The following is a 26,231-nucleotide window of genomic DNA, read 5'->3' on the forward strand; positions in this document are numbered from 1 at the left end:
TTATTTTCTTCCATTCGTTTAACCCGCGCCCTGCTGGGGGGGGGGTGTTTGAACACCCCCCTTGTGGTTTTTCGCAAATATCTCAAAAACGGCGGCGCGGAGCACCGCCGTTTTTGGTACACCTTATCATACATCAATTCTACACATGTTGTGAAAATTTCAGACCAAGGTCATTCAAGGTCAGGTCACCAGGTCACTTGAAGTGACCTCACCTCATAAAAAGTTTCAATGTCTGTCATAGCTACACCAAGTGACCGATCGCTTTGAAACTTTCAGCGATTGCTAAGAGCAATAGCATGTACAAAATGTAGATCTCAGAATTTTGATATCGATGACCTAAGGTCAGGTCAATTTTGCGACCTCCCCATTATAAGTCAATGGGAGAAAACTGAAATGCGCCTCTTTTGGACGAAATACATTATAAACACTCCCAAACACTGAATTACAAGTGGTTTAGACACACTGAACATGAAAATGGTGTCCGTGACCCCTGTTTATGCCCTGAGGTCATCTTAGGTCACGAATGGTATCTAACAGTTTTTCGCAAATAACTTTTGATAGAGGCATGCTAGAGCGATGAAAACGCCTTAGATGTGTTCAGCTCGACGATACGGATCGACTGATATGCAACATGACCCTTTCCGGTCAGGTCATGACCTTGACCTGAGGTCAAATTTTCAAGTTGACCTTTCAAGGTCAAGTTATAGTTCATTCGATGCGTCTTGACAAGAGGAACACGATGCCGGTAAAAGTAAGCTCGTAAAAGGCTTGAGTCAAAAGTTATTGCAGAAAAACTGTTTCCGAAAAAAATCGGCTATTTTTGCAGTTTTTGCTTCCTGCAGGCAAAACCGTTGACGTTAGGTCAAATCTGAGAGAATTACTTAGAAAGGGCGTTAATAGGGCTATCGAATGCGCTTTTCCGCGGCGCTGTAGCTCTATTGGTTCCCGAGTTATGCGTTGGCTTCTTGGAAATTTTCGACATTCGACCTGGAAATCGGCGAAATTTTGCCTTCAATGACCTCTGGTGACCTGACCTTTGACCTGACCAAAAAATTGACCGAAGTGATTTCCTCATTATTTTTGACGCTCTTTCGAACGCCGCCTTCCGCGTATCGCTACGTGGCCCAGGAGCCGAGTTAGAAGGGGGGTGTTCAAACACCCCCCCAGCAGGGCGTGCAAATCCAGGACCCCCAGCCGGGCGCGGGTTAAAATGAAAAGGTCGCAATCACTGGCGCTATTTAACGAAATTTATTAGTAAGACTCTAACGGTTTATTTCATTCGTCTTCCATAAGATGAAAAGCCATAGACGGTAAAATTTTGATGTAATCGGCAGGGCTCGGTTGGGCCTTACCAGGTCTAAAGAAAACTTATCCTATAGTCCCCAGTTAACCCGCGCCCCACTGGGGGGGGCTATTTATAGCCCCCCTCCCGTTTTTCTGCAATAACTTCCAAACCGCTTGACGGATCGACGCCAAACTTTCAGTACCTTCGGCTGCATCAATTTGACACCTTGTGTCAAAATTTGAACTTCGTAGCTACTATAGGTCGGCTGGAAATGACGTCAGAGTGACGTCATGTTCGTCCGATTTCGACGCAAAACATTGAACCACGGCAATCGCTCCCAAGAGCTCAGTTTTTAAGCTAGATCCAATTTCTTTGCATGAAAGGACTTAGAATTGACCGCGCTATCAAACTGCTATCTCGAATTTTCAAAATTTTGAAAATTACGAAAATTTTATATAATAATATTCAAAATTTATATCTTTATATTTTTTTCAAAACGTTTTTGACTTTTCGAAAAAACCGGAATATATGTGACAGAACGCATGATTATGACTAACTCTAGCCAGTTTTAGCTAAATATCTTCAAAAATGGCCAAGTTATACGCATTATTGCAAAAAATACAATTATTAATTTTTCAAATCAATTTTTCAGTACGCATTTGACATCGTACACCAATATAAATGGCACCATCGTGTTCCTGAGCTCAAACTGCATCCAATAGACACCTTTTTTGTTGAAAAATTTTAACTTCAAAATTTGACCTTTTTTGTATGTATGTATGTATGTATGTATTTAGGTGCTTCCACATGGTGGGTTTTCGAGCATTCACGTCAGTTAACATAAATACAGGTTTAAAATGCGTATGACAAGAGCAGGGCAAGATTTAAAACGCACATAAAAGACACGGCACATAAACGACAGGTACTACTTCGGTGGGCCTCATCTAGCCAACAGGTATGACCTCAAAGCGGCTTTGAAAGCGCCGCTGCTACCTGCGGCCGACGCTCGTAAGTCCGTGGGCAAATCGTTCCAGGCTCTACACGCACGAGGCCAGAAACAGCGGCGGCCAAACTCAGTGCGGACACGCGGCAGTTCCAGCAGTGTTTCCATGCTCGAGCGGGTGATGCGGCAGGATACGTCAGAGCGACGAACAACTCGTTCGCGCAGAGGCTCCGGTGCTCGATCGTCCATGAGGAGTGCTCGTACTAACAAGACATCATGTTCATAGATAAGGTCGTCAACTTTCAGCCATTTAAGCTCGTGTAACACCGGTGACACTCGCTCGCGGTAGCCAACGTTACTGACAATGCGCGCGGCAAAATTCAAAGCCTTCTGCACACGACGCCTCTGGGTAGCAGTGCAGCTTCCCCACACAGACAGACAGTACCGTACATGAGGGAATACAAAGGCTTCGATCAGCAGTCGCTTGGTTTCAGCGGGGAGACGGTACCTCATTCTGGCGAATCCGATCAAAAAGCTGTAGCAGCGGCGCACAATGGCTGAAATGTGTGGCTCCCACGACAGACATGAGTCCACCGCGACGCCCAGGATCTTGGCGCTGTGTGACGGTCTTATAAAGCTGCCATCGAAGTTGACCGAGAACTGCGCGTTGGTGGCGAGCCGCCGCGACTTAATGAGAACTAGCTCTGTTTTAATGGGGTTGATTTTGAGGCTGTTTTGAGAAAACCAATCTACAGCAATGGCCAAGTTTTGTTCAATGCGAGTCTGAAGATCTGAAGTGTTTTGAGGCAGGTCAGCGTCAAGAAACTGGGCATCGTCAGCGTACATTATCAGTTTCCCGTGAGGAATACTTTGAGCCAAGTCGTTGGTAAACACCAAAAAAAGTACAGGGCCCAGAATTGAACCTTGGACCACGCCGTGCGTCACATTCAGAGTACTAGTCCCGCCACGCAGCGACTGTGTGCGACCCCGCAACCATGCGCCAAACCACTTATCGTCTATGCCATACCACCCTAGTTTATCTAACAGTCGGTCGTGCTCAACACTATCGAATGCCTTCGATGTGTCAGCGGTGACAAGCGACGTAACCAAGCCACGATCCATGTTATCAGACACGTACATGACGGCATCTAGCATAGCCGACTCAGTGCCATTGGCCGGGACGGAAACCGAACTGCTGAGGACACAAGATATTGTGTGATAACAAATAGTCCATCAGCTGGTCACACACCACACGTTCGCATAGCTTGGCTACAGTAGGGAGAATAGATATTGGTCTGTAATTACATGGATCACTGGGGTCACCCTTCTTCAACAAAGGGATCACTGTTGCCGACTTCCATTGGGGCGGTACTTCACACGTTACGATGGAACTGTTTATAACGCGGAGTAAGTGGGGACCAACAACGGGAAACGTAGCTCTGAGGAGGCTAACCGTGATCCCATCTGCTCCACTAGCGCCCGAAGAGCTCATCCGCTGCAGCGCCGCCGACAGCTCTGGCAGCGTGGCCGGGCGCAGTGACAGCGCGCCGCTGCACACGCGCGGCGGCCTGAAAGTGACCTGACCTAAGCTAAATTCGACTCAAAATGACCTCGAATGACACACACGACATCAAATTCGAAATCTATGGCCTAAATGGACCATAAAACATGTGTCACGTGACCGACGCATGATATAATATTTTCGCGACCTGTGATGACCTGACCCTGACCTGAAAATCAAGGTACAAGTTTGGTACCCTCAAGGTATCTAGAGCATCTGTTCACGAGTGTGGAAACCAAAAATGAGCCTGATCTGACTTGTAAGACGGCGGCCAGAGCCCAAAATGTGAACAAGCCAAAGTGCTAATAATTTTTACTTTGACCTGACCTGTGACGTCATCGGTGACCTTGAGGTCAATGAAATTAGGTTTCGCTCGACAGTTTTTCCGGGGCTATCAGACGCCGTTTGAATTTTGACGATCGGCCCAGTAGTTTCGGAGTTAGGAGGGGGGCTATGAATAGCCCCCCCCCCCCCCCAGTAGGGCGTGTTATACACAGACCCCAGTGGGGCGCGGGTTAATTCCCGATAAGCCACTGACTGGCATCGAAATCCGAGATACATAGCTACATAAATCATGTAGACTTCATTAATCTCTAAACTAAACGCATTGTTTCACAATTTAACACGCGCACCGACGGGGGGGGCGGATATCCGCCCCCCTGAGGTTTTTCGCAAATAGCGGAAAAACCGCGGCGCGTAGCGCCGTGAAATTTGGTACGACTATTTTCTTATCAATTTTACACATGTTGTGCAAGTTTGAACCTCCTAAGTTTTAAGGTCAGGTCACCAGGTCACTTTGAATGACCCAACCTCAAGTTACTTTTTTGCAACTTTGTCACCGTGCCAGAGCTACAGTAGATGTCGGAAGCCTTTGAAAATCGCAGGATGTTATAAGGTCAATAGTAGCTACAAGTTGTTTGTCCCGGAATTTTGATATCAATGACCTAAGGTCAGGTCAATTTCTCGACCTCCCCATTATAAGTCAATGGGGGAAAAATCAACTCCCTGTTTTTACCACTAAAACGGGTCGGAATGGCCCCATAAACCATACATGACCTCATATACGATCAACCTTCACTAACTTGAGGTCTGTTTTGCTGTTGGGCAGCTGTAAGGTCATGTGACGTCATCAAAGGTCACCAGCGGTTTTTTTGACAATAACTCCGTACAGGAACAAGATACAGCCGCGCGGATGGTCTCATTGTGTTCAGCTCGTCAAGGCGCAGCGAATGATATACATGATGACCTCGAGGTCACGTGACCTGAGGTCAACCTTTGACCTTGACCTTTCGAGGTCAACATATATATCATTCGACGCGGATTGACGAGAGGATCACGATGATGCCCTTAGTTTGTTCCTATATTGACTAGTTCGAAAGTTATTCGAGAAAAACTCTCCCTATACCTAACGCCGCCATTTTGACTTTTTTGACCCCTGTGACGTCATCTTTGACCTGACCTGAAAATGACCTGTGTAAAAATTGTAGACCTTGTCCGTGCGTATCCCTTGCCGTTTACCGCTTGTCGCTATCTTGCTTCGTTCTCGAGATCTCAGGGGGGGGGCGGTCATCCGCCCCCCCCCCCCCGTCGGTACGAAGTTGGCGCAGACCCCCGTCGGTGCGCGGGTTAATCAATGCAGCTATAGGGTACGCAGTGAGTTCGTACGAATGCTTACAGGCAAGTTCGACCTGTAGCCTTTCTCATACCTAAACATTTTTTACTATAACTGGTGTATAGTAGAATAGTGATTTCAAGTTTACTAATCACTGTTGCCCTCTGTCTCATAAACAATAGTGAAAAGTAATTAGTAAAAGAGTAAGATTCCGAAGCTCAGTAACGCTTGAAAACGAGTCATGGGACCTCCGTGTGGAAGATATCTTTTTAATTTTATTTTGACCGTCGAAATGCGGTAGACACCGTTGCAGTTCTGGCTATATATCTTGGTAGCTAGACCAATGATCGGCACGGGACCAGCATCCACGTATCGATAATTGACGAGCTATCAAATAACATCGGTTTATGCCATGAAGGAACCGGCGAATGTTTGATGAATCATGCGATTTAGAGATAGCTGACGCAACTAGATATTGTTTTCGATGGAAGGGGGTCAGAGTTTTTAAAGCAGGCCCCCACGGCACACCCACTTTTAAAATATTTCAGCATTCCGTGCGCTTCTTGCCATTAAGTTAAGGATCCTGCAATCAAGTTGGCTTTGAATTTTGACCTAAATTGGCTAGAGCTCAATTTTTAATGTGGAGATTTATTTTGTTGCGACCTTTCGTCTGGTCACTAAAATTTCATTTTCGGTAGCTGCTTCATTTACAGAGCAATGCAAAGGAAAGGGAAACACCCCCAGACCCGGGCACTGGATTGGACTATGACTTTCCCTGGGTTGGATTTCCCTGCCTCGGCTAGCCTAGTCCGTACCAAATCTGTACGTGGCTTTAAAAAAATGCCCATCACATTTCAGTTGCATGTATTTTGTTGTAGCTACATATTCACATGGTTATATCAAAGATTACAAACGCACAAGCCACAACCGCACACAGACACTTACGTATCTACAACACATTGGCGAGAAAACAGATCTCCCACGTGCCGCCAGTACGGCCCAATATGAGCTCGTACGGGCGCTCCCGCGCCGCGGTCAAAGTTGCTATTTGCTCGTCGGCCTTCTCCTTCACACTGTGCAGTGTGCACGGTTAGGCACATGACTTCGATAGCCGGCAGATCCCGCTCGTAGCTGACCGTCACTTACCTACAACGCTGCTTGTAGGTGGGCATACGAGAACGTCGCACACAATAGCCCCAGTGGATGGCATCACTGATGTAATGCATGACTCCGTCCGACCAACCGGTAAAGTCATTAGAAGATCCAGAAGTTATTTGATATGCTGGGGGAGGCATGCTCCCCAATAATGTGCTTCATTTTTGCTTTTTCAAAAATTTCTCGTATTGTGATTATGCCTATTTGTGCTGTTTAAATCAAACTTCTTATAAAAGTTGTTGATTTCCCTCTCAATGCGAGGAAAAATGCGTAAGTTCGTACCTTTGGGCGCTGCAGAGGGGGACAAATACTCCAACGTGCCCCTTGAACCATCAATGGTCACGGCGGTGAGCGCTATTTTGCTTCAAGTTGCATCTAAGTGTTCAGCACCCACAAAGTATTCAGCGTCGTATTTGTTTTGTACTCACAAGACCAATTACGTTTCTTTCACTTCAGGTTCAGGTTCAAGTAGTAGGATAATGTTGGACTTGCGTTTATTCCAAGGCTCTATAGGTTTATTCTATGCCGACATCGAAAATGCTTCGGTTACTGGGTCTTCCTTTATTATGTTTCAGTGATAGCCCGTTGTCCGTGTGTCTTGTCCTTTTTCAATTAATGTCTCTCCTTCAATGAAAATCCATCGCAGTTCACATTTTGAACGTTTTGAACATATCTCCACTTCACATTAGCTTGCTAGAAATACGCTTGACCTCGTTCAGTTTGCCAGGATGGAGAGCCAACTTTTCATGTGATTTATCGTGAGGTTTTAGCAACAATAGATGTTTTTAAAGAAAAAATGAAGTTTGTTATTTGTCAATAAAGGCTTATGCCGAAAACTCAGGGCATGCATTAAGACATAAAGTACAATTAAAGCTAAAAGCAAAACTCCTAAGCTGTTTTACTGCAAGGTAGAGCAAGGGTGAAATTCGGTGAAATGGGGTTGGGAACTCGATTTTTTAAGAATGCATGAAAATGATCAAACTATTTTCACAGAATTTATGGTGCATACCATTGCCTCATAAAATCAATAAGCTGAGAGAAATGGGGGAAGAAAGATAGGAAACTTGTTTTGAAAAGTTCTTGAAAAAGATGCTCTTGATGCTGTTACGTCACATGTCACCTTCTGCGGTTGACAAATAATGGCGCATCTGGCGCACCACAGATTACATGTTATATCAATGGGTGAAAGATGTTGTTTGCTTCACTCTGCCATTCGCGCTGTTTTTAACTTTAAATTATGCTAAAACATTTACGGATGAAATGTTCAGTGTCAAAAATTGATGTGTCTGCCGTGTACTATATTCCCACTTAACATGAGCGCGTGATAAACATTTTATGTACCTCGAATTTTCAAATGATAAAGATGATGAATCGGAGGATGCTGAAAAGCAAAAGCTCATTCCAATATTTGGACTACTTTACGATTAAAATGTTTACATTCCTGTCATCTTATTGATCATTTATTTGTTCTTTTTTATGAAAATAACTTAAGGCGTTGAGAATCGAGGTAATTTCTATCTACCGTGCCTTAACTTACCAGCAACAGCAATCTATCTACGCCCTACGGTGACAAGGGAGACTGTGAAAGAAGCGTAAGATGGATTCTAAACAATTCTTTTGTGATATACTGAAGGGCAAAGTGCAGAGAAGAGCGTACAAGTCCTGTTTTGTGCCAGGCTGTTGCAGTAGCACTTATGAAACTCCGAAAACGATCTTCGTTCATGTCCCAAACAACATTACCCTGAGGAGATGATCGTCTGCAATAGCAGGAAGAGCTGATGCAAGTACTTTGAAATCCACTATCAAGTCGGTGCTATTGTTGTAATGATCACTGTGAGGTGAGATATTTTGTGCAAGGGCTGAGTGTAATGCCCAGGAAATGACCTCCATTCGCCCCCTGACCGGTCAGGGTTATAAAATTTGAGTGGATGGCGGTCCGTTTGGGGTTCAGATGTCAATTGTATTTTGTTCCTGTCAAACAATACATGTTATGCTGGCAGCGAATGTGTGTAACGTCGTTTTTCGAAACAGAAGTTAGAACTGTAACGGCAGAGTGCTTGCTGGTCTCATCGTAAGTATTGTAAGTGTTGTAAGCAAAAGCATTGTCAATATTGTAAGTATTGTGAGCATTGATGTATGGTAGACATCACCTCACATGATCTCGGCTCAGATAACCCTCTCCGGTGTCCCTGTCAGTAAATGGCACCTGGATCATTACAGATAAGATAATTTGTCATAATTCTTAAAGAATTGGGTGGTTTTGACTCGTTTACTCGAGGTACAGGTCGCATTTCAATACTTTTCCATAGGCTTGCAATGTAAAGGTCACGACTCTGACCTAACCTCAGGTCACAGATCAAAAATTCTGAGATATACAAACGACACATGCTGCAGGTACTGTTTTGAAGACTTGATGAGAGGAAATAGTAATTCGTATTCGTTTCGGGCTACACTGAGGTAAAAAATTGTTACAATTTTTACAATTTTTTACCTCAGTGTAGCCCGAAACGAATACGAATTACTATCATTTACCTGAGGAAGATTAAAAATGACACTTCGTCAATACCTGAGAGGAAATAACTTCGTGAAAAACTCAAGCTCTGACGTGTTTGCAAACTTTTCTGAGGTGGGTTCAACAAACCCGCTCTGGTTACCTGACCTGACCTGACCCGGCATTTTTTTTTTTTGCTGAGATGTGCGCAATGAGCATTTAGGAAAAGTCACCAAATATGAGCTGAATGTCTCGCGGCGTTTGGCAATTGTACAAGAAAATCCTGAAAGGTCTCCCCGTCCGAAATAGGGTTAATGTGTATATGAAGAGTTGCAGATGCCAAACATACCCAGATCTAAGACTGCAGTTCCCAGCGCCGCTGCAACGTTTTCAAAACAAACATACATAGGACATACAAACATGTTTATTTGCATCTGTTTTGGATAATAGCAAGTAGCAACTCATGGCGCCATCACCCGCGATTACTGTTAGGATTTGAGATATATCTTTATTTAGGCCATTAGTTTGGCTGTAATGTTTATTAATATTAGTTGGGCGGAGTTTGGTAGTTTTTTATTTAACTTGTGGTATGTTGTGCTGATTGCGGGTTGTTCAAACCTTTCAAATGTAAGGACCTTATTGAACTCAACCCTACCCCTACACTACCCTACATACCTACGACTGGACGCTTTCCAAGCCCACAAGCATCACGACGCCGAGATGGAATGTAGCCGAGAAATCACCCTCGCCATCTGCTCTAGAGCTAATCGTGTGGGGCGGCGTGTGGGGCGCCGCTTATCCTATGGGGGTGCACTTCTAGTGGATGGGGGACGGGGGTGCACCTGCACCCCTTTCATATGGAAAGTTACTTCCCTGATTACAGCTCCCCGTATTGCACCTAATCAGGGAACGGCCAGCAAACGAAGGAACTATTTCTGGATGACAGGCGAATAACCGCTCACGCAAGGAGCGGAGCTCCGCCCCGTCCAAAGTGGCCAACAAAGCAGAGACAGAAGCAGCATCACATCTTCCATCAAAGAACTGGTTTCTGGCTTGGAAGATGAGCTCCATCTTTGCATCCGAGTCGGTGCTGTCAGGAATCAGCTGGTCTAATGGAGTGAGAGTAGTGAGACGACTAGCTATTGTATCAGAGCTGCCTGGTCTTCGTAGCATTTGCACCGATTCTTCTCGATCGGACTCTGAATTCTGTCCCTCCTGCGTATTACTTGAGGCATTGCTATGTAGCTAAGTCTTTGGCAGAGTTTCATTATCCATGCTTTGCAAACAGTGCCATAACAACACAGTTAATTAATCACCAAGCTTCTTTGCAAGTTCCAATACAGTTAAATCGCACGCGATTTGAGTGCAAAAATCAAGAAAAGTGCCAACTTGTTCCCGTAAAATATTTTGAATATTGACCTAAAAAAATGAGTAATTTCCAGATAAAATAACAGCGAAATCAGTTTTCGCTTGCCAATAAAACTCACAGATATTGAAGCTCCATTATTAAAGGAACATTTTAGTATATGCCATTCTTGATAAAACTTCTTAGCCACGCAATACCAGCGCAAAATAAAGAGACACTGAAAACACGACCAATCACTCCGATTTACCATAGGAAAATACATAGAAAATGTATGTCTCAACTGCGCCAAATATACAGACAGTTATATACCTACATGTGACGTCATGATTAGCCGGACCAATCAGAAGCAAGTTGTTTTCAGCCACAAATAATTAATTTCTGAACTAACTAGGCATTTTTATAACAAAGTGATTTTAAATTAAATCATTAAAAATTCTGAGCTTTTTTATTTTACCAAAACATACAGAGCATGCAGATAGGTCCCAACCCTATTGACAGAACGAAAGCAAACGTCATTCGACTTTTTTACTACGGCACGTGCTTTTATGAAACACAACCCAGGATCTTCCTACTGGTCACCAGTAAAACTGCGCTATAGTAACCTAGTAAATTTGCAACTCCAGGTAAAAGTAATTTTTGCTTTATGAAACAAAATTTTACTGGTCAACAGTAAAATCGTGCTTTTTACTATTACTTTTTACTAGACAAAGCTTTATGAGAAAGGCTACTGGTGTCCACGACTTTGAGCCCCCGGGATTTTCACGATGCATGGGGAAAGGTTGAGATATTAAAGGGACCCTCCCACCTCAACATTAGTTTTGAGTTGAGATAGCCAAGTTTGCGGCCAGGCTCAGAAACCACCATTTATCCTGGTCGCAACCCCCGCAGCTTTATGGTGTTCAAGAAATTTCTTCCCTTTACTTGCAGGGTGGGACCAGCGTGGTCCCTATCTCTTAACCATTACGGAAATCTGATGACGTCATCAGGCTTTCGAACGTCCGTTAAATGTTTGACTAAAACGTTTTATAGCACGCGGTGGTATATGCTGCTTTGCGCGCAACAAATGCCGCACTTTCAAATAAAGTCGCTAGGAACAGCGGAGATCCCAAAAAGTAAACAAAAGTAGATGTCTAATACCTATCTTGAAAACCGGTGAATATTTTTCGATGAAATTTGGTAGATATTCGTTTTTGCACTTTCTGAACCGAGCGACATCACTTTCATGCCAATTCATTAACTTTTTTGAAGGTGGGAGGGTCCCTTTAAGAGACAGGCTATCACCACCGTTTCATTTTTATAAATATTTGCGGCAGGCCTTAGACAACGGACGTAGAATGTATATGGCGAGGAGTAATATAATGCATAGTTTAATGAGCGAGCTGTTGAGGACAATTACCAAAGCATATAATGCATTATTACATACAGCTCATGTGTTCATAGCGTCATGATAAATTGATTTGTGAATGTGAAGGCCTTTCAAAGGTCACACATATGACATAACAACATCTTTACACGTGATCTCTGAAAAAGGTTCTAGTGCTTCGATTGACGTCTGATATTATCTATGCTGACCATGAGTCACCCCTATCAACTTCAGCTGCGTAAACTATAATCGTCTCATCTGATAAAGGTAAGAGGCACACATCACCTTGACCTTTGGATTCATCGGCGATATCCATCAGCTATTGGACCGTGGTATACAATGACCCCTGGGCAACGTCTGACCCCAAATAGTTCACTTCGAAACTTGACTTTCCGTAGTGCCCTTCAGTCAGTTATTACTCATTTCAATTGCAATGTTGTTTCTTTAATGGCGCTATGGCTACATGGATGATGATGTAAATAATAAACAAATTATTACAAATGCATTCGAATATATTCGATACCGGAAAGGAGAGTCCATTACTTTACTGATAATTTCAGCTGGCTACCACAAAAGGTGTCGGAGCGTTGACCCTATTTTGAAACAGTGACCCGGAGCAGGAGTCTGGGTCGGAGTTGGAGCCGACCTGCCTTATAATATTCAGCCATACGCATTCCCGGGAGGGAGGGATTCTGCCTCCGTCTAACTTACGAACCGATGGTTGGAAGGGTTGGCGACGAACTGATGGTGGCGAGAGTTAACCCTCGCCGGACCTGTTGGTTTTCTACATACGCACCGGCCGAGGGGGGTTGGTGCGACCCCCTTCGCCGTTTCGTCCCTGATGGAGCTAGAGCGTTTCGGAAAACGAGCATGTGCGCCGTTACGAGACGCAGCGACTAGTACCCGATTTTAAGGCCTCAGGTCAACCGGTGACCTCTGAGGTCAGGCCAGGTGACCGAGGGCACGGGTTCAGTTTTTCATAGATAATTTCGCAAAAAAAAAAAACGGTCGCAGAGTCGTGACTGGCATCATCGTGTTCCCCTCGCTCAGGCGCGTCGAATGGTATGCATTTTGTTTGGGTGAGGTCAACTTGAGGTCTTGACCTCGGGTCACAAGGTCAGGTGAGCGCCCCCCAGGCCACGAAGTTGATCGAAGGAGAGTATTTCGCATACCATTAGATTCGGCAGGTCTTCCTGAGTCCATTGGTGGCTTTCCCTACTCGCTATCTCAATTTGATCGGGAGTTATTGACGAAAACTGTTGTGACCCAAGTGACGTCATAAATGACGTCACGCAAGGTCAACAATGCAACAGTGAAGCATCGGAACTTGCAAGGAGTGCAGGATTTCACGATTCCTTGCGCTTACTGCTTGAAATATTTTGAGATCGTTCCCGGCGCTAAAATAGCAGTTTTCATGTTTCCCCAGACTTACGAGTATGATGGTGAGGTTAAGTGACCGACCTGACCTCATGTGACGTTTAGGAAAACTCCGAGATATACAAGTTGTGACACCTCTCGAGGATGCTGCATCCCGAAAGTTTCATCTCCCTGTGAAAGCTCCTCTGGTACTCAGGGGGTTGCGAAGTTGCGACCTCTGAAGACCGTGCAGAGGTTCACTTGTGCTGTCACAGAACAGTGACTTGACCTGACCTAAAAATGCAGGTTTGTGTCACAAGATGTGGCTTGGATCACAAGTCAGGTATGCCAAGTTTCAGTTCTCTATCACCAGTGTGTTGAGTGCTATCGCGAAAACCCCTTGGGGGGGTGGGGGGGTGGGAGGGGGCGGCGGCACCGGCCCCCCTCCTCGGCCGGCGAGGGTTAAAACCCTTTAAGTTGTATAGCTGATTCTGTTTATTTTACAACGGATCCAATGGTTCAATTTTCGCTCCCGCTCGCGTTCGAGCTCTATGTAGAGCTTCAAAAATACTTTTTTCTTTGTTGCCTCTTGACGTCATTAAAATTTGAATGCCTCCTACATTTTAACTGAATTTTCTAAAATTGGAGAGCAAGGCATAGGCAGACGGCAGTACCTACTTTTCAGACATATTCTAACTACTTTTTGTTCGGCTGAGGTCAACTTAAAGTGCTAACCTCCTCGGACCAAGGTCAGGTCAGAGCCTATCAAGTCGCGAAGTTGGTTGAAAGAGGTCATATCGCATATCATTCGATTCACCAGGTCTGCCAGGTCACCAGGTCATGCCAGGTTTCAGCTTTCTATCTCTGGCGTGTTCCGAGCTATCGCGAAAAAATCTAGGGAGGGGGCACTCACCCTCCCCCTCGGCCGGCCAAGGTTATATCACAATCAAATTTTACAAACTGTCCCTTCATATGATATCTTTTTTATTTCTATCCATCGCACATTTTCGGAGATGTGATCAAAACAAATGATAACCTTAACTTTTGGGACACCCTATACAGTGTACATTGTCATCACCTACACCACAGTTTCCACTGCACATCCGCTGGACGTTCAGAACTAAATCTCGAGTTATTTACAAGTTCAGTTTAGTATTTATTTTCACCTTGATGATATCATAATAAGTCATTGTTGTATTTCTCTCCAGCTATGGCAACGCTCAAGATTACAAGTGCACAAGGAACGTCTACCGTAAAGCGACCATGCTAACGAAAGCAATCTCCAGAAAGCCTCTAGCCATTCTTGAAGCCGTTGGACTAAACGGTACGTCAGTACATGAAAATTGGACACAGCCACACGTATCCTATGCAATAATCACAATATAAGTTCTCTGTCTCTATTGGTCCTAATCCATATTCTGTCAGACAAAGGCCAGAAGCCTGATACACGACCACTGAACCTTAAAATATTTGCCTTACTCTTGCCTGTAATTAACTCTAACCAACACGAGGTCCAACATCACCCCTTCACCTCAGTTCCTGCAGTGGCCGCGGTACCAGGCTCGTCATGATGCAGCTCGGCTGACGCTGGCGGGCCGTCTCCCTCCCCTTCGAAGGCCTTGTTGACGTGCTCCAGCCCTCTCACCGGTCCCGGCTCAGTGGTCTTCAGCAGCGCGTCGTCGGCAGTCGGTCCTTTGGAGGCGGCTGCAGCTGGTGCCGCTTGAGACGGTTGAGGAAATATCAACTTCTCCAAAGCCAGCATTGGAGACTCGAACGCCAGCGAGAACATTGTGGCGACGGTGAATATGACTGGCAACGACCCAAGGAACTGGTACACGATCACCAGGTGATCCAAGTATTGCGGCGCCTTGTTACCCAGCCAGTAGACGACCTGCACGTCTATGGAGACGAGGTATGACGTGTATGTGAGGCGGCTGAGCGGAATGAGCGCCTTCCACGACAGTATGGAGTTGACAACACCGCCGTAGCCAGTGACACAAGCGAACACCACCCAGGCCAGGCAGACGCTCCAGGCAGTGCGGTTGAGCATGGGGTAGATGATGTTGGTCGTCTGGGGCGGCACAGCCGGCTGGCCGTAGAGCCCATACACGATCAGACAGGCTGTGAGCGACGAAGTCAGCCAACCGATGGCCACCACGGGCGCCGGAAGAACGATCTTGCGGCCGCGGATTTTGTGTAGAATCCAGCCCATGTAGAGTCCGACCAGGTAAGGACCTGCCCGCGTCCAGGGCTTCATGTAGCGAAGATTTAAATCGTCGCCACCCGGCAGCGAACTACTAGGGCCCAGCTTGTGGATAGCTGTTACCATGGCATTGATGCCAGTGAAGAAGCAGACGAGAAAGATGATCCACAGTTGTCCAAACACAGGCCAATGGTAGAGCGGAAGGAGCACAAGAGGCGAGAACAGGAACATTTGCATGTCGTTAGCGAGGTACCAGGTCTGACTGATACACTGTCGGTTCATGTCTACCAGGTTGTTGATGTAAAGCATGTTTTTCCACCAGTTCTCACGGCAGAGTTGAGCACCACTGTCTTCGGAAGACGCAAAGCTCCACCAGGGTCCTGAACCTAGATACATTTCCAGCGTGGCCACGCAACCGATTATGGCCATCATGACTGGCGTGAGTCTGATGTACCGGTGAACGTAGTACATCACTATGTTCAGCTTACCGTGCGCTCTTTCGATGTTGCGCATGGCTATGTATGCCACGAGGAGTCCGCTCAGAAAGAAAAAGGAGTCAACGGATACCGTGGCATTGCCAATAGTTTGGAAAAACCAATCTCCGTAGTACGTGTACAGCTTTAAGGTATTCTGATGTTCAAAAAACACACAGAAGAAGTACGTGTGTCCCAGAATGACCCACGTCATGGAGAAGAAGCGAATCCCGTGCAAGCAGCCCAAGGTTTCCTTGGTGGATGAAGTGTCTAGCAGTTTCCGTCCGTTTGTGTACACTGAGAAAGCAGTGAAGACCTTGCGAAGCGTGACAGGCATGCGTTTCACCCAAACACTAGGTGTCCAATCGGCAAACTTGGACATCAGCACGTCAAATACTGTTCCCACCAACATAAAAAATCCGACTATCGATAGAATGGTTATCATGACGATAGCTTCCGGGGAGAGTTCAGTCTTCTGGTCTTGCGTGTAGCACATGTCATCATTGATGTAAGCAGCAACTCCCTGGCTAATCAATGCCCCATTAAGGCCAATCATCAGCTCCGTACTTGAACAACTAGAAGGTATGCAAACGCCTACCGTGGGCTGGAACGGTGTTTGAATGAGTGGAATAAGAGGTGCTAAGCCGACGCGACCTCTTGAAGGTGCTGAAGGTCTGTCAGAAAGTTGTTCTTTTGTAATTTTGAAAAGATATACTGTACAATATTTCCCAGCAAAACTGTGCTCAGTTTTTTCTTTAGTGATGGGATTGGTTGTGGTGTAGTGCGCCGTCGTGTTCAGACACTCATCCCAGTTTCCCCACGGAAACACGTTGCCGATCAGTACACCGTCCGGTAGCTTTCCAGTAGCGTCAAACATGCGCAGCGCCCACAGCTCAGTGAAGATGCTTTGGATATACTTCTGGCTGTCTCTGTAGCATTCGGCACTGAGCTGGGTGTTGGCGATCGGTGTTATAAGCGGTCCGAGCGTGCGGGCGACGGCCTCGTCTCGCGGTGTGGGCCCGTCACTGTGAGGGCGCCGGTGGGCGACGGCTGCTGTCTGGTAGCCGCCGTCCTCATCTTCCAGCTCTAGTGTCCTCAGCACACCTGTGAACAAACGGCATGGGATGATTCTTACAGTACGGACAAGTAACAGGAAATTTCTTGTCTCAGGTCAAACCAACACTTACCCATTTCGTAACTCGACATCCAGCCTTCTTAAAAATTCCAGTAAGGAACTTGGCTTAGAAATGAAACTACACCGTTAAGTTACATATGTACTGAATAAAACTGTACATCCGGAACTGATTTACAAAGCTTTTGCAAGAACGTGCGGGAACTCAGATTTATTTCAAATTGAAAACGCAATTTTATTTAAGTGCTTTTAGCTGTCGAACACAAACATTCGATCAAAACACGACAGTGCCGTTGGTTTTTGTGTGCAACGTCTGGACTCTAATACAAATTGCATGAATGGAGGAAATATGCCACCCTCCTTGAATCAGTTTTTTTGCAAGAGTTTTATTATTGTTTATGCTTAAAATGATAAGAAAACAAAATATTAACTATTTGTAGAAAGGAATTTCAAATATTTTCAAATAATTATTTCCATCTTTAAAAGAGGCAAGATAGCGTTACAACTTACAGCAGAAGCTTATTACGCTTTGATCAATTATTTTCCCTAGTTCAAATCAACTGCGCTCTGATTGGCTGAGGCTGGTCTCGACCACAGGCGGCTGCATTCCTGGCATTCTTCCGCAAGTAAAAAATTCCTTTGTAAGAGAATGATTTCGGAACGAAAAATGGACTATCTTTGCCTAGGGTGATCGCTGGGCCGTAAAAGCCCTTGTGTTAGTTGCAGCTCAAGCTAGAAAGTTGTGGAATGTTTCCTTTAACACTCGCACCGACGGGGGTCTGCGCCAACTTCGTACTGACGGGGGGGGGGGGCGGATGAACGCCCCCCTGAGATCTCAAGAACGAAGCAAGATAGCGACAAGCGGTAAACGGCATCGGATACGCACGGACAAGGTCTACAATTTTTACAAAGGTCATTTTCAGGTCAGGTCAAATATGACGTCACAGGGGTCAAAAAGTCAAAATGGCGGCGCTAGATATGGAGAGTTTTTCTCGAATAACTTTCGAATTAGTCAAGATCGGAACAAACTAAGAGCATCATCGTGATCCTCTCGTCAATCCGCATCGAATGATATGTATGTTGACCTCGAAAGGTCAAGGTCAAAGATTAACCTCAGGTCACGTGACCTCGAGGTCATCATGTATATCATTCGATGCGTCTTGACGAGCTGAACACAATGAGACCATCCCATCCGCGCGGCTGTATCTTGTTCCTGTACGGAGTTATTGGCAAAAAACCTTTGGTAACCTTTGATGACGTCACATGACCTTACAGCTGCCCAACAGCAAAACTGACCTCAAGGTAGTGAAGGTTGATCGTATATGAAGTCATGTATGGTATATGGGGCCATTCCGACCCGTTTTAGTGGTAAAAACAGGAAGTTGATTTTCCCCCCATTGACTTAAAATGGGGAGGTCGCGAAATTGACCTGACCTTAGGTCACCGACATCAAAATTCCGAGATATACAAATTGTAGCTATTGATGACCTTATAACATCCTGCGACTTTCAAAGGCCTCCGACATCTACTGTAGCTCTGGCACGGTGACAAAGTTGCAAAAAAGTGACTTGAGGTTGGGTCATTCAAAGTGACCTGGTGACCTGACCTTAAAAGTTAGGAGGTTCAAACTTGCACACCATGTGTAAAATTGATGAGAGAATAGTCGTACCAAATTTCGCGGCGCGTACGCGGTTTTCCCGCTATTCGCGAAAAACCTCAGGGGGGGGGGGCTGATATCCGCCCCCCCGTCGGTGCGCGTGTTAAAAAATAAAAATGTACTGAGCACGACTCAGCATTAAGTAACTGGCTATTAAAATCCCACCTGACTTATTCTCAAGCCGCACCGACTCACTGACTAAAATATCAGCACACAAACTGCCTAATGAAGCCTCACCTGACTTATTGCCGGTGCCTGTCACCGCTGGTGGCTCTCCGTCCGTCTGCAGCGGAAATCCGTCGCGGTCAAACTGGCGACGGATGTGCAGCAGTCTGGGCCACAGGTTCAGGAACTCCCAGTCCCAGTCGGCGCCGACTGGGACTGTGGTCTGAGGTACCCCGTGGTCTGAGACGGCCAGACTGGGCGTCAGGAGGGAGGCCAGCAGCAGTGGTGCCAGCAGGAGCAGCAGGCTCCGAGGCCGTGCGGTGCTGGCTGCTGCCGTCATGTCTGCCGCTGCTCCCGGCACTGCCGCTAGTGACCGGGCGAGAGGCGTCACCGCGCTTTTTACACAGTTTTTTTTCTGTTATCATAACGCAGTATGGGAGGAGACAGCGCGATATCTCGCAGCACTTGTTGGTACCTTCGTTATCTTCGTTCGCACGCGCTTGTTCTGGGAATAGACATTAGGGCTGATGGAGCTTCCATCAAATGTGATAAAATTTAGGCATTGTTAAGCTTCGGCTCTTTTTTTCTCATGTAAATTTAAAGTTCAGATGCTGTCTTCATTTCACAAACATTCATCGAGCATTCCTTCGGTAGTAATAATGAGCTTTTCTGAAAGAAGTTATCGTAGCTACATGGTAACAGGTCTCCGTTACATTGGCGTGTGGTTTTTGTTTCTTGGGTCCGTAAAGTTATGACGTGTGACGCTGGCCCAAGAATGTATACTTTATGCGACCAGGGCCAGCCTCAGATACGGAATGCCTACGGCAACACATCAGTGGCGCATCCAAGGGGGATCTTCTGGATCCTGGCATCCCCCTGGTGCATATTTTCTATGTTTTCTATTTGAAAAATCAAAATGGCTTCGAGGGCCCGTTTGGCCACTTATCAACAAGCTTTGTTCAAGCTAAAAAGGACCTTTTCTAGGTCACCAGGAACCATATGATGCTAAGAAAGCCCCTTGGAGGCAACTAGAGGCCCTCTGAGACAACCAGAGGGCCCATTGAGCCCAAGAGACGAACAGGGAACAGGGAGGTAAAAGGACCTTCCAAGGTCGACAGAGAGCCCTCTGTCGCTAACAAGGTCCTAGGTCCTAGGTCATCGGTTGACCTTCCAGGTCCAATGACCCAAAAGTCGGGAAAATTGGGACCTGTTAGAACGTCGGACCTGTTAGGTGTCAACCACCTCCGACAGCTTCGTAACATGATACGTTACGAAGGCACCAAAACTACTTCGTAAATGTTCATATGGTTGCTAAATTTGAATTCCGCTAAAAAAACTAGCATGGAAACATGTAAAACTCGAAAAATAAAAGCGAGGTCATCATAGGCCAATGACCTGGCCTGACTTTCAGGTGACCTTGACACCCACCCTAATGCATGGGAGCTACATTATATATCATGTTTGAAGGCATGAAACCACGAAAAGACTGCAAACGCGCGGCTTATGCGAGCCCACATACGCCGAATCGCGATTCCGGCCAAACATGGTCTCGAAAAGTAGGTCACAGGTCAATGGTCATTTGGGTCAGGGTCATGAAATTTTAAGGGTAAGTGTAAAATTGATTAACACGAGGGTACTGAAAAGTTCGTCGCGATCGGCCGCTTTTTGCGCGAGTTATTTGCGAAAAACCGAAAGGAGGGGGTCCGTTCGACCCCCTCCCGCATACGACCGAGGGTTAACCTTCCAGGCGGTGGGGGAGGGGGGATTTTTTTGCCCCCCTTTAGTTTTTCGATATCTCCAGAACTGCTTCGCCGATCGTCACCAAAATTTCAGTACCCTCCCGTGAACAGCTATTGCTCATTGTGACCAACATTTTTCTAAAGGCTATGATGATAGGTTGGCCGCTAATGCCGTCGGAGTGACGCCATTTCTGCCATTTTCGACCCAAAAAAAGGTTTCGCGGAAAGAGCTGTCAGGCCTACAGCTTTAGAGATACAGAAAAATATTTAGGACATAAAAGGTGTAGAATTAACAGGGCTACAAGACTGCTATCTCGGATTTTCAATTTTTTTGGATTTTGACCCCCAAAAATAAAAAATGGAGTTTTTGAATTTAACAGCCAAAAAATCCAAAAGTTTTTTGAACTTCAACAAAAGAAATATATGTGATCGTCCCTATCGCTTTTCATGCACATATCAAATTTGAGATCGATACCTCTGTTTTGGCCAAGTTATAGCGAAAAACTGTTCAAAATTGATGACGATGACGTTTCAAACTCAATTTTTAGCCACTCTAGACCTCGTGGCGCAAAACAAAGACCACCATTAGGCTCCCCGTGACGAGTTGCATCGAATCAATACCAATTTTGTGCAAAACTATCAACTTTGAAATTTGACCATTTTTACCTGACCTTGACCTGACCTCCACCAGAAAGTGACCTAAACCGTACCTGATGGCCTTATAACCAACACCATAGAGTTGGAAATGAAAAATTGGCCATAAAACATGCATCGCACAACCTTAGTAAAGTTGGGTCCATGTGCTGACCTTTGGTGACCTGACCTGTGACCTAACCTGGTATTATCAGTGACCTCTAATAGCATCATGTGTACTATACTAGTCAACTGACGCCCTATCGCTGATTTTCGACAAAAAGCGTTTTACTCGGTGTTATAGTGCATTCCCAAGAAGACCCGTGAACGGTGAAACATTTTATCTTTGACCTGACCTGTGACGTCATCAGTGACCTTGAGGTCAATGAAATTTGATTTTTTTTTCAACAAATTTGACAGGGCTATCGAACGCCGTTTGAATTTTACGGATCCGTCTGGTAGTTTCGGAGATACGGGGGGGGGGCAAAAAATGCCCCCCTCCCCCCCCCCCCCACCGCGCGGAAGGTGACCGGGAGGCCCACCGCCTGCCGGGTAATGTCAAATAATAGTTTATTCGACATGTCTCGACGAGGGGTACGTGTTGACCGTAAAAGCAATGACTTAGTAAGCTTTAATTAGTTTTTGTGGGAAACCGCGTTTTCCTCAAAACATCAATTTTGAAGTGCTGCACTTCGGAGTCTTTGCCCTTTGCCCGTTGACCTTACATCAAATCTGAAGACACGTGGCGGAAGGAATTAAAAAGAGCTACCGGGTGCCATTTCTAGTTAGTGGCTCTGTAGCCCTAATGCTTATTTGAGCTTATTTGCTTATTTGAATGCTTATTTGAATGCTCAATGCTTATTTGAGCAATGCTCTGATTTGTTGATATTGTCAAATATTCTAAATTTAACCCGCGCCCCGCTGGGCTATTCAGCCATACGCGCCCTGCTGGGGGGGGGGGGGGCAGATTCTGCCCCCCCCCCCCTGTCTAACTTCCGAACCGATGGTCGTAGAAAGACGGGGAAAACGGCAATCGAAAGCTCTTAACAAGGCGGATCTTAAGAGCCCAAAATTTTTTGCTTAAGTAGGTCAGAGGTCAGGTCAAGGTCAGGTCAAGGGTACAAAATGCAAGCTTCTACAGTATCGGCCTTGCACCGTAGTTGCCGAAGAATGGACTGTGCCTGATTGCCCAAAACGTGTCCTTAGACTACCAAAACAATATTCGTTGCATACAATGTCATTCAAAGGTCAAGGTCAAGGTCAGGTCAGGTCAGGTCAGGTCACCAAAAACAAAATATAGGAAAGGGCATGTGCGACACATGTTTTATGGGTCATTTTACTCATAGAACTCAAAAGGCACAATCAATAAGTGATATGGACCACTTCTGGATGAATTTCAGGTCGAGGTCAGGTCAAGGTCAGGTCAAGTGAGGTCAAATTTTGAAGTTGGTTGTTAAGGCCTAAAAAGGTGTCTATCTGATGCAGTTTTTCACGGCGAATCGAATGGTGCTATTTTTGTTCCCGTACGAGGTCTAGAACTTCCAAAAAAAATCATTTTTCAAAATTTTTGTATGTCGTGACGTCATAAAATTTTGAATAACTCCCACATTTTTGAACCGATTCTTCTAAAAATTGGTATGTAGGTGCACATAGACCACTTCTCTGACATATATTCCGGTTTTTTCGATAAACTCAAAATTTTGGATTTTATAGTTATTTTCCCAAAAAAGTCAGTTTTTTGAAGAAAAAAAATTGGGCCAAAATCCAAAATTTTCAAAAACCGAGATAGCCATTTGATAGACAAAGTAGCATCACGTATAACCTTTTTTGTTACGTCTTGATTCCTTAAAAAATGAAGATGTTAGCGGCGTTTGAAATTTTACCGTTTTTGAGGCGAAAATGGCGAACATGACGTCGCTAAAACGTCAATTTCTCAAAAAATTTCCGACGGATTTCGCTCAAATTTTCAGGGAACGTGTCAAATTGATGTATAATAAGGTACTGAAAGTTTGACGTTGCTGGCGTTACGCGTTTAGAAGTTATTGGCGAAAAACGGGAGGGGGGCAGATTCTGCCCCCCCCCCAGCGGGGCGCGGGTTAACCTTGCATAAACTGTGGTGACATCACCTCAGAAATGACCGGAGCAGATTTTATATGATTTTTTACGCTCTTTCAAACGCCGCCGCCTTAACCCACGGCCCAGTGGCGGTCTCAGCCAACTTCGCCATAGTGGGGGGGGGGGGGGGGTCATATGTTACCACCCACCTCTTAAGAGGGCTAGAAAGACGCGGTAAAAAGCAGTCGATAGCTCTCAATGCGCGATAGGCGTTATCACTAGTGTATTCGCGGCCATTGGGGCGACGTAAGAAAAGAGGAAAACAACTGGCCCCAAGAACTTTAAATTATCAGTTAGCATGCATCTTTTCCTTGATATGTAGATAATTTACCATTAATTGTTAGAGAAAATTGCATATAAAATCTTTCATTTATGCTTTTTTCATCGTTTGCATAATATGTTCTTTTACTAAGCTAAAAACACTAATTAGAAATAGTTCCCGCATCTCGTCAAGAACAATAGGAAAGGCTTGAAGTGAATAGAATAATCTAAATGGTTTTGTAATCTATGTGAAGACACTTCTAAAATTGCCTGTAGAAATATTGAAGGCAAAAGTTCAACTTTTTCACAAGACGGATGTCTATAAACCTATTCAACGTGTGACAACTCAGCCGGTATTTCGTCGCCTACAGCCAAGCTTTCCCTAGTGACCGATAGAGGCGCTGCTATCGATGTCCGCCCGTGCCGCCTAACGGTGCGTTTGAAAGTATTTCGGCCATTTTCATCTTAGAGCAATATTGGGGTCACCAGAGGTCATCAAAGGTCAAAATTTGCCAAATGTCATTACATTTTTCAGAAAACATGCCGTTATCTCAGTAACTATGTTAGCTAGAAAAGGCATGGAAAAGCAATCGATAGCTTTTGAACTCTGCTTTTGATAAGGTATCATCAAAATTGACCTCAGGTCAACGGTTAAGCCTCCATAGGACAAATATTGTGAAAACCGCTGTTTTTGGATAAAACTTTTTAACGAATAACTTTTGAACCAGCAAAGATGAATAATTGGCAATGGCACTATCGTGTTTCTTTCCTTTAGTCGCTTCGAAACATATATTTTTTACCTGGAAAGGTCAAGGTCAAATTTCGACCTCAGGTCAAGGTCACGTGGTGACCCAAATAGGTCATGTTGCACATTGCACATCCTTCGATGCGTCTCGAGAAGACAAACACAATGAAGCCATCCTCAGCGTTCTATCTCTTTCCAATCGAGAGTTATTGACAAAAATCTGTTTGGAGCCTCAAATGACCTCGGATGACCTTTCTAGAGGCTATCAGCAAAAAAGACACCTTGGTCGTCACGGGTAGTCCAAATCATTGTGATTCTGAAATATTTGGACTGTTCCTATGCGTACACACGGATCTAGAGGCATTTTCATTTTTCTCCATTGACTTGTAATGGAAAGGTCACGCCACTGTCCTGATCTTAGGATATAAAATCCGAGATAGGTATACAAATTATAGGTGCCCATAACATCATCCAATCCACAAAGTTCAAAACCTCTCTGACAAATACTGCAGGCTGGACATGATTGCAAACTTTTTTAGGCTTGGTCAGTTAACTTGACCTGGTGACCAGACCTGACATGACCTGGGGTCCAAAATTTCACAATTGTCCAAAATTGATGTTCAAAAAGCTACCCCAAGCGTCGCGGCGCTACGCGCCCCAGTTTTTTTTTTATTCAAACGCAAAAAACGCGACAGTACATGGTAACATATGCCCCCTCTCTCCCAACTTGGGCGAAGGTTTACGTCGCCTATCCCGCGTGTTGCTATGCGCGGTCTGAGCGGAGTTAGAATGGGTGTTCTATTCATCCTCCACCACTGCAGGGCATGAAAATTCAGGTTATTAAGTGAACAGTGCTTTCGCTGCATAGGCTGAGCACAATTTTTTACGCATACCTACATGCACGAGCTTGCTGTGACGTATGGTGCAATGCTCTTGACTCAAGAGCATTGCACCATACGTCACAGGCTCTGATATCCCTTATCTGCATTAGAAGAGGCAATACGTTTCACGTAGTTAGCCTAGCTGACGTGTAGGAGTGACTCATGTTCGGCTGGGCAAAAATAGCATTTGTCGTCAATCGGGGCACGAGAGCCTTTTATGGGCTACTCGGTTTTACGAGTGACGCATTATTAATTTGTCATGACAGCATAAGTCATAGCGTAAGTTGCGCGCCACTTCACCGGGTGAATGAACTAAACTTTCTACACTTGATAATACTACTTGATACTTGATAATACACTTGATAATAATAGATAAAAAGCCCACCTGTCTTTTTTTGTGAAATGCTCGACTTTTCCAAGAATTCTTGACAGCCATTTTCAAGAACACGCAAGAATCTGCTTGTACTCCCTTTTTTTGGTTCCATAAGTGGGATTTTCTGGATGTAAGATAAAAATTGGTATATTTCTGACGTTTTTTTAACGAATTACGAGACTCGTACAGACTTTATTAGCGCTAAATTTTTGTCTGATAAGTGATAGAGATTGAAGAAGGCAATACAATTTAGCTATTTCGAACCTGCAGATTGAAGTTATGCTTTGAGGCTTGAGCATTTATTTGCTTGCAACACCATTGTGACAGGCTTAATTTTGGTAAATTTTGTTTTGAATATGCTGTTGCGGTAATACGTCCACTTTGGTGTGGGGCAAAGCGCCCATCATGGGCCAATGGGAATTATACAGCACGGGCAATTGCGAGCATTTTGGGCTCAAAGTGAGGACGGGTACGATTCTAATGCTCAGGATTGTTCTTAAATATTAAATTTGCTGGTTAGGATTGTCCTAGAACGATTTATTTGCAAGACTTGATCTCTGCTCCTCAAGGCAGTGAGCTGCGTTGACTGAATAAGGGCTGGGGTGGCGACAGCAGTGTTTAACCCTCGCCCGCACATGCCATTTTCCCATCCTAGAACGCACATGGGGGGAGGGGTTGCCACCCCCCGCGCCATTTCGTTCCTGTTGGAGATAGAGCTTAGC

General features: G+C 45.1%; 1 protein-coding gene across 1 annotated transcript; it reads right to left on the reverse strand.

Annotated features, from left to right (window-relative positions):
• Positions 1–14,099: 14,099 nt before the first annotated feature.
• LOC122371149 (nose resistant to fluoxetine protein 6-like) lies at positions 14,100–19,142 on the reverse strand. Its single transcript, XM_043347281.1, has 2 exons — positions 18,835–19,142; positions 14,100–16,912 (listed from the first exon to the last, which is right to left on the reverse strand). Exons 1-2 carry the CDS (start codon positions 19,100–19,102, stop codon positions 14,652–14,654), a joined length of 2,529 nt encoding a protein of 842 aa, XP_043203216.1. The 5' UTR covers positions 19,103–19,142; the 3' UTR covers positions 14,100–14,651.
• Between the last annotated feature and the right edge of the window lie 7,089 nt (positions 19,143–26,231).

The sequence above is a fragment of the Amphibalanus amphitrite genome, unplaced genomic scaffold, assembly GCF_019059575.1.
Source record: "Amphibalanus amphitrite isolate SeventyFive unplaced genomic scaffold, NRLGWU_Aamphi_draft 001210F_arrow, whole genome shotgun sequence".
In the NCBI taxonomy this organism is placed as follows: Eukaryota; Metazoa; Arthropoda; class Thecostraca; order Balanomorpha; family Balanidae; genus Amphibalanus; species Amphibalanus amphitrite.

What these genes read in the sequence shown, in the direction of transcription:
- LOC122371149 (XM_043347281.1), bottom strand. Translation starts at nt 19,102, where the DNA reads ATGACGGCAGCAGCCAGCACCGCACGGCCTCGGAGCCTGCTGCTCCTG. An exon ending in AGGCACCGGCAATAAGTCAG is followed by an intron (nt 16,913 to 18,834) that starts GTGAGGCTTCAT and finishes GTTTGTTCACAG; the next exon opens with GTGTGCTGAGGACACTAGAG.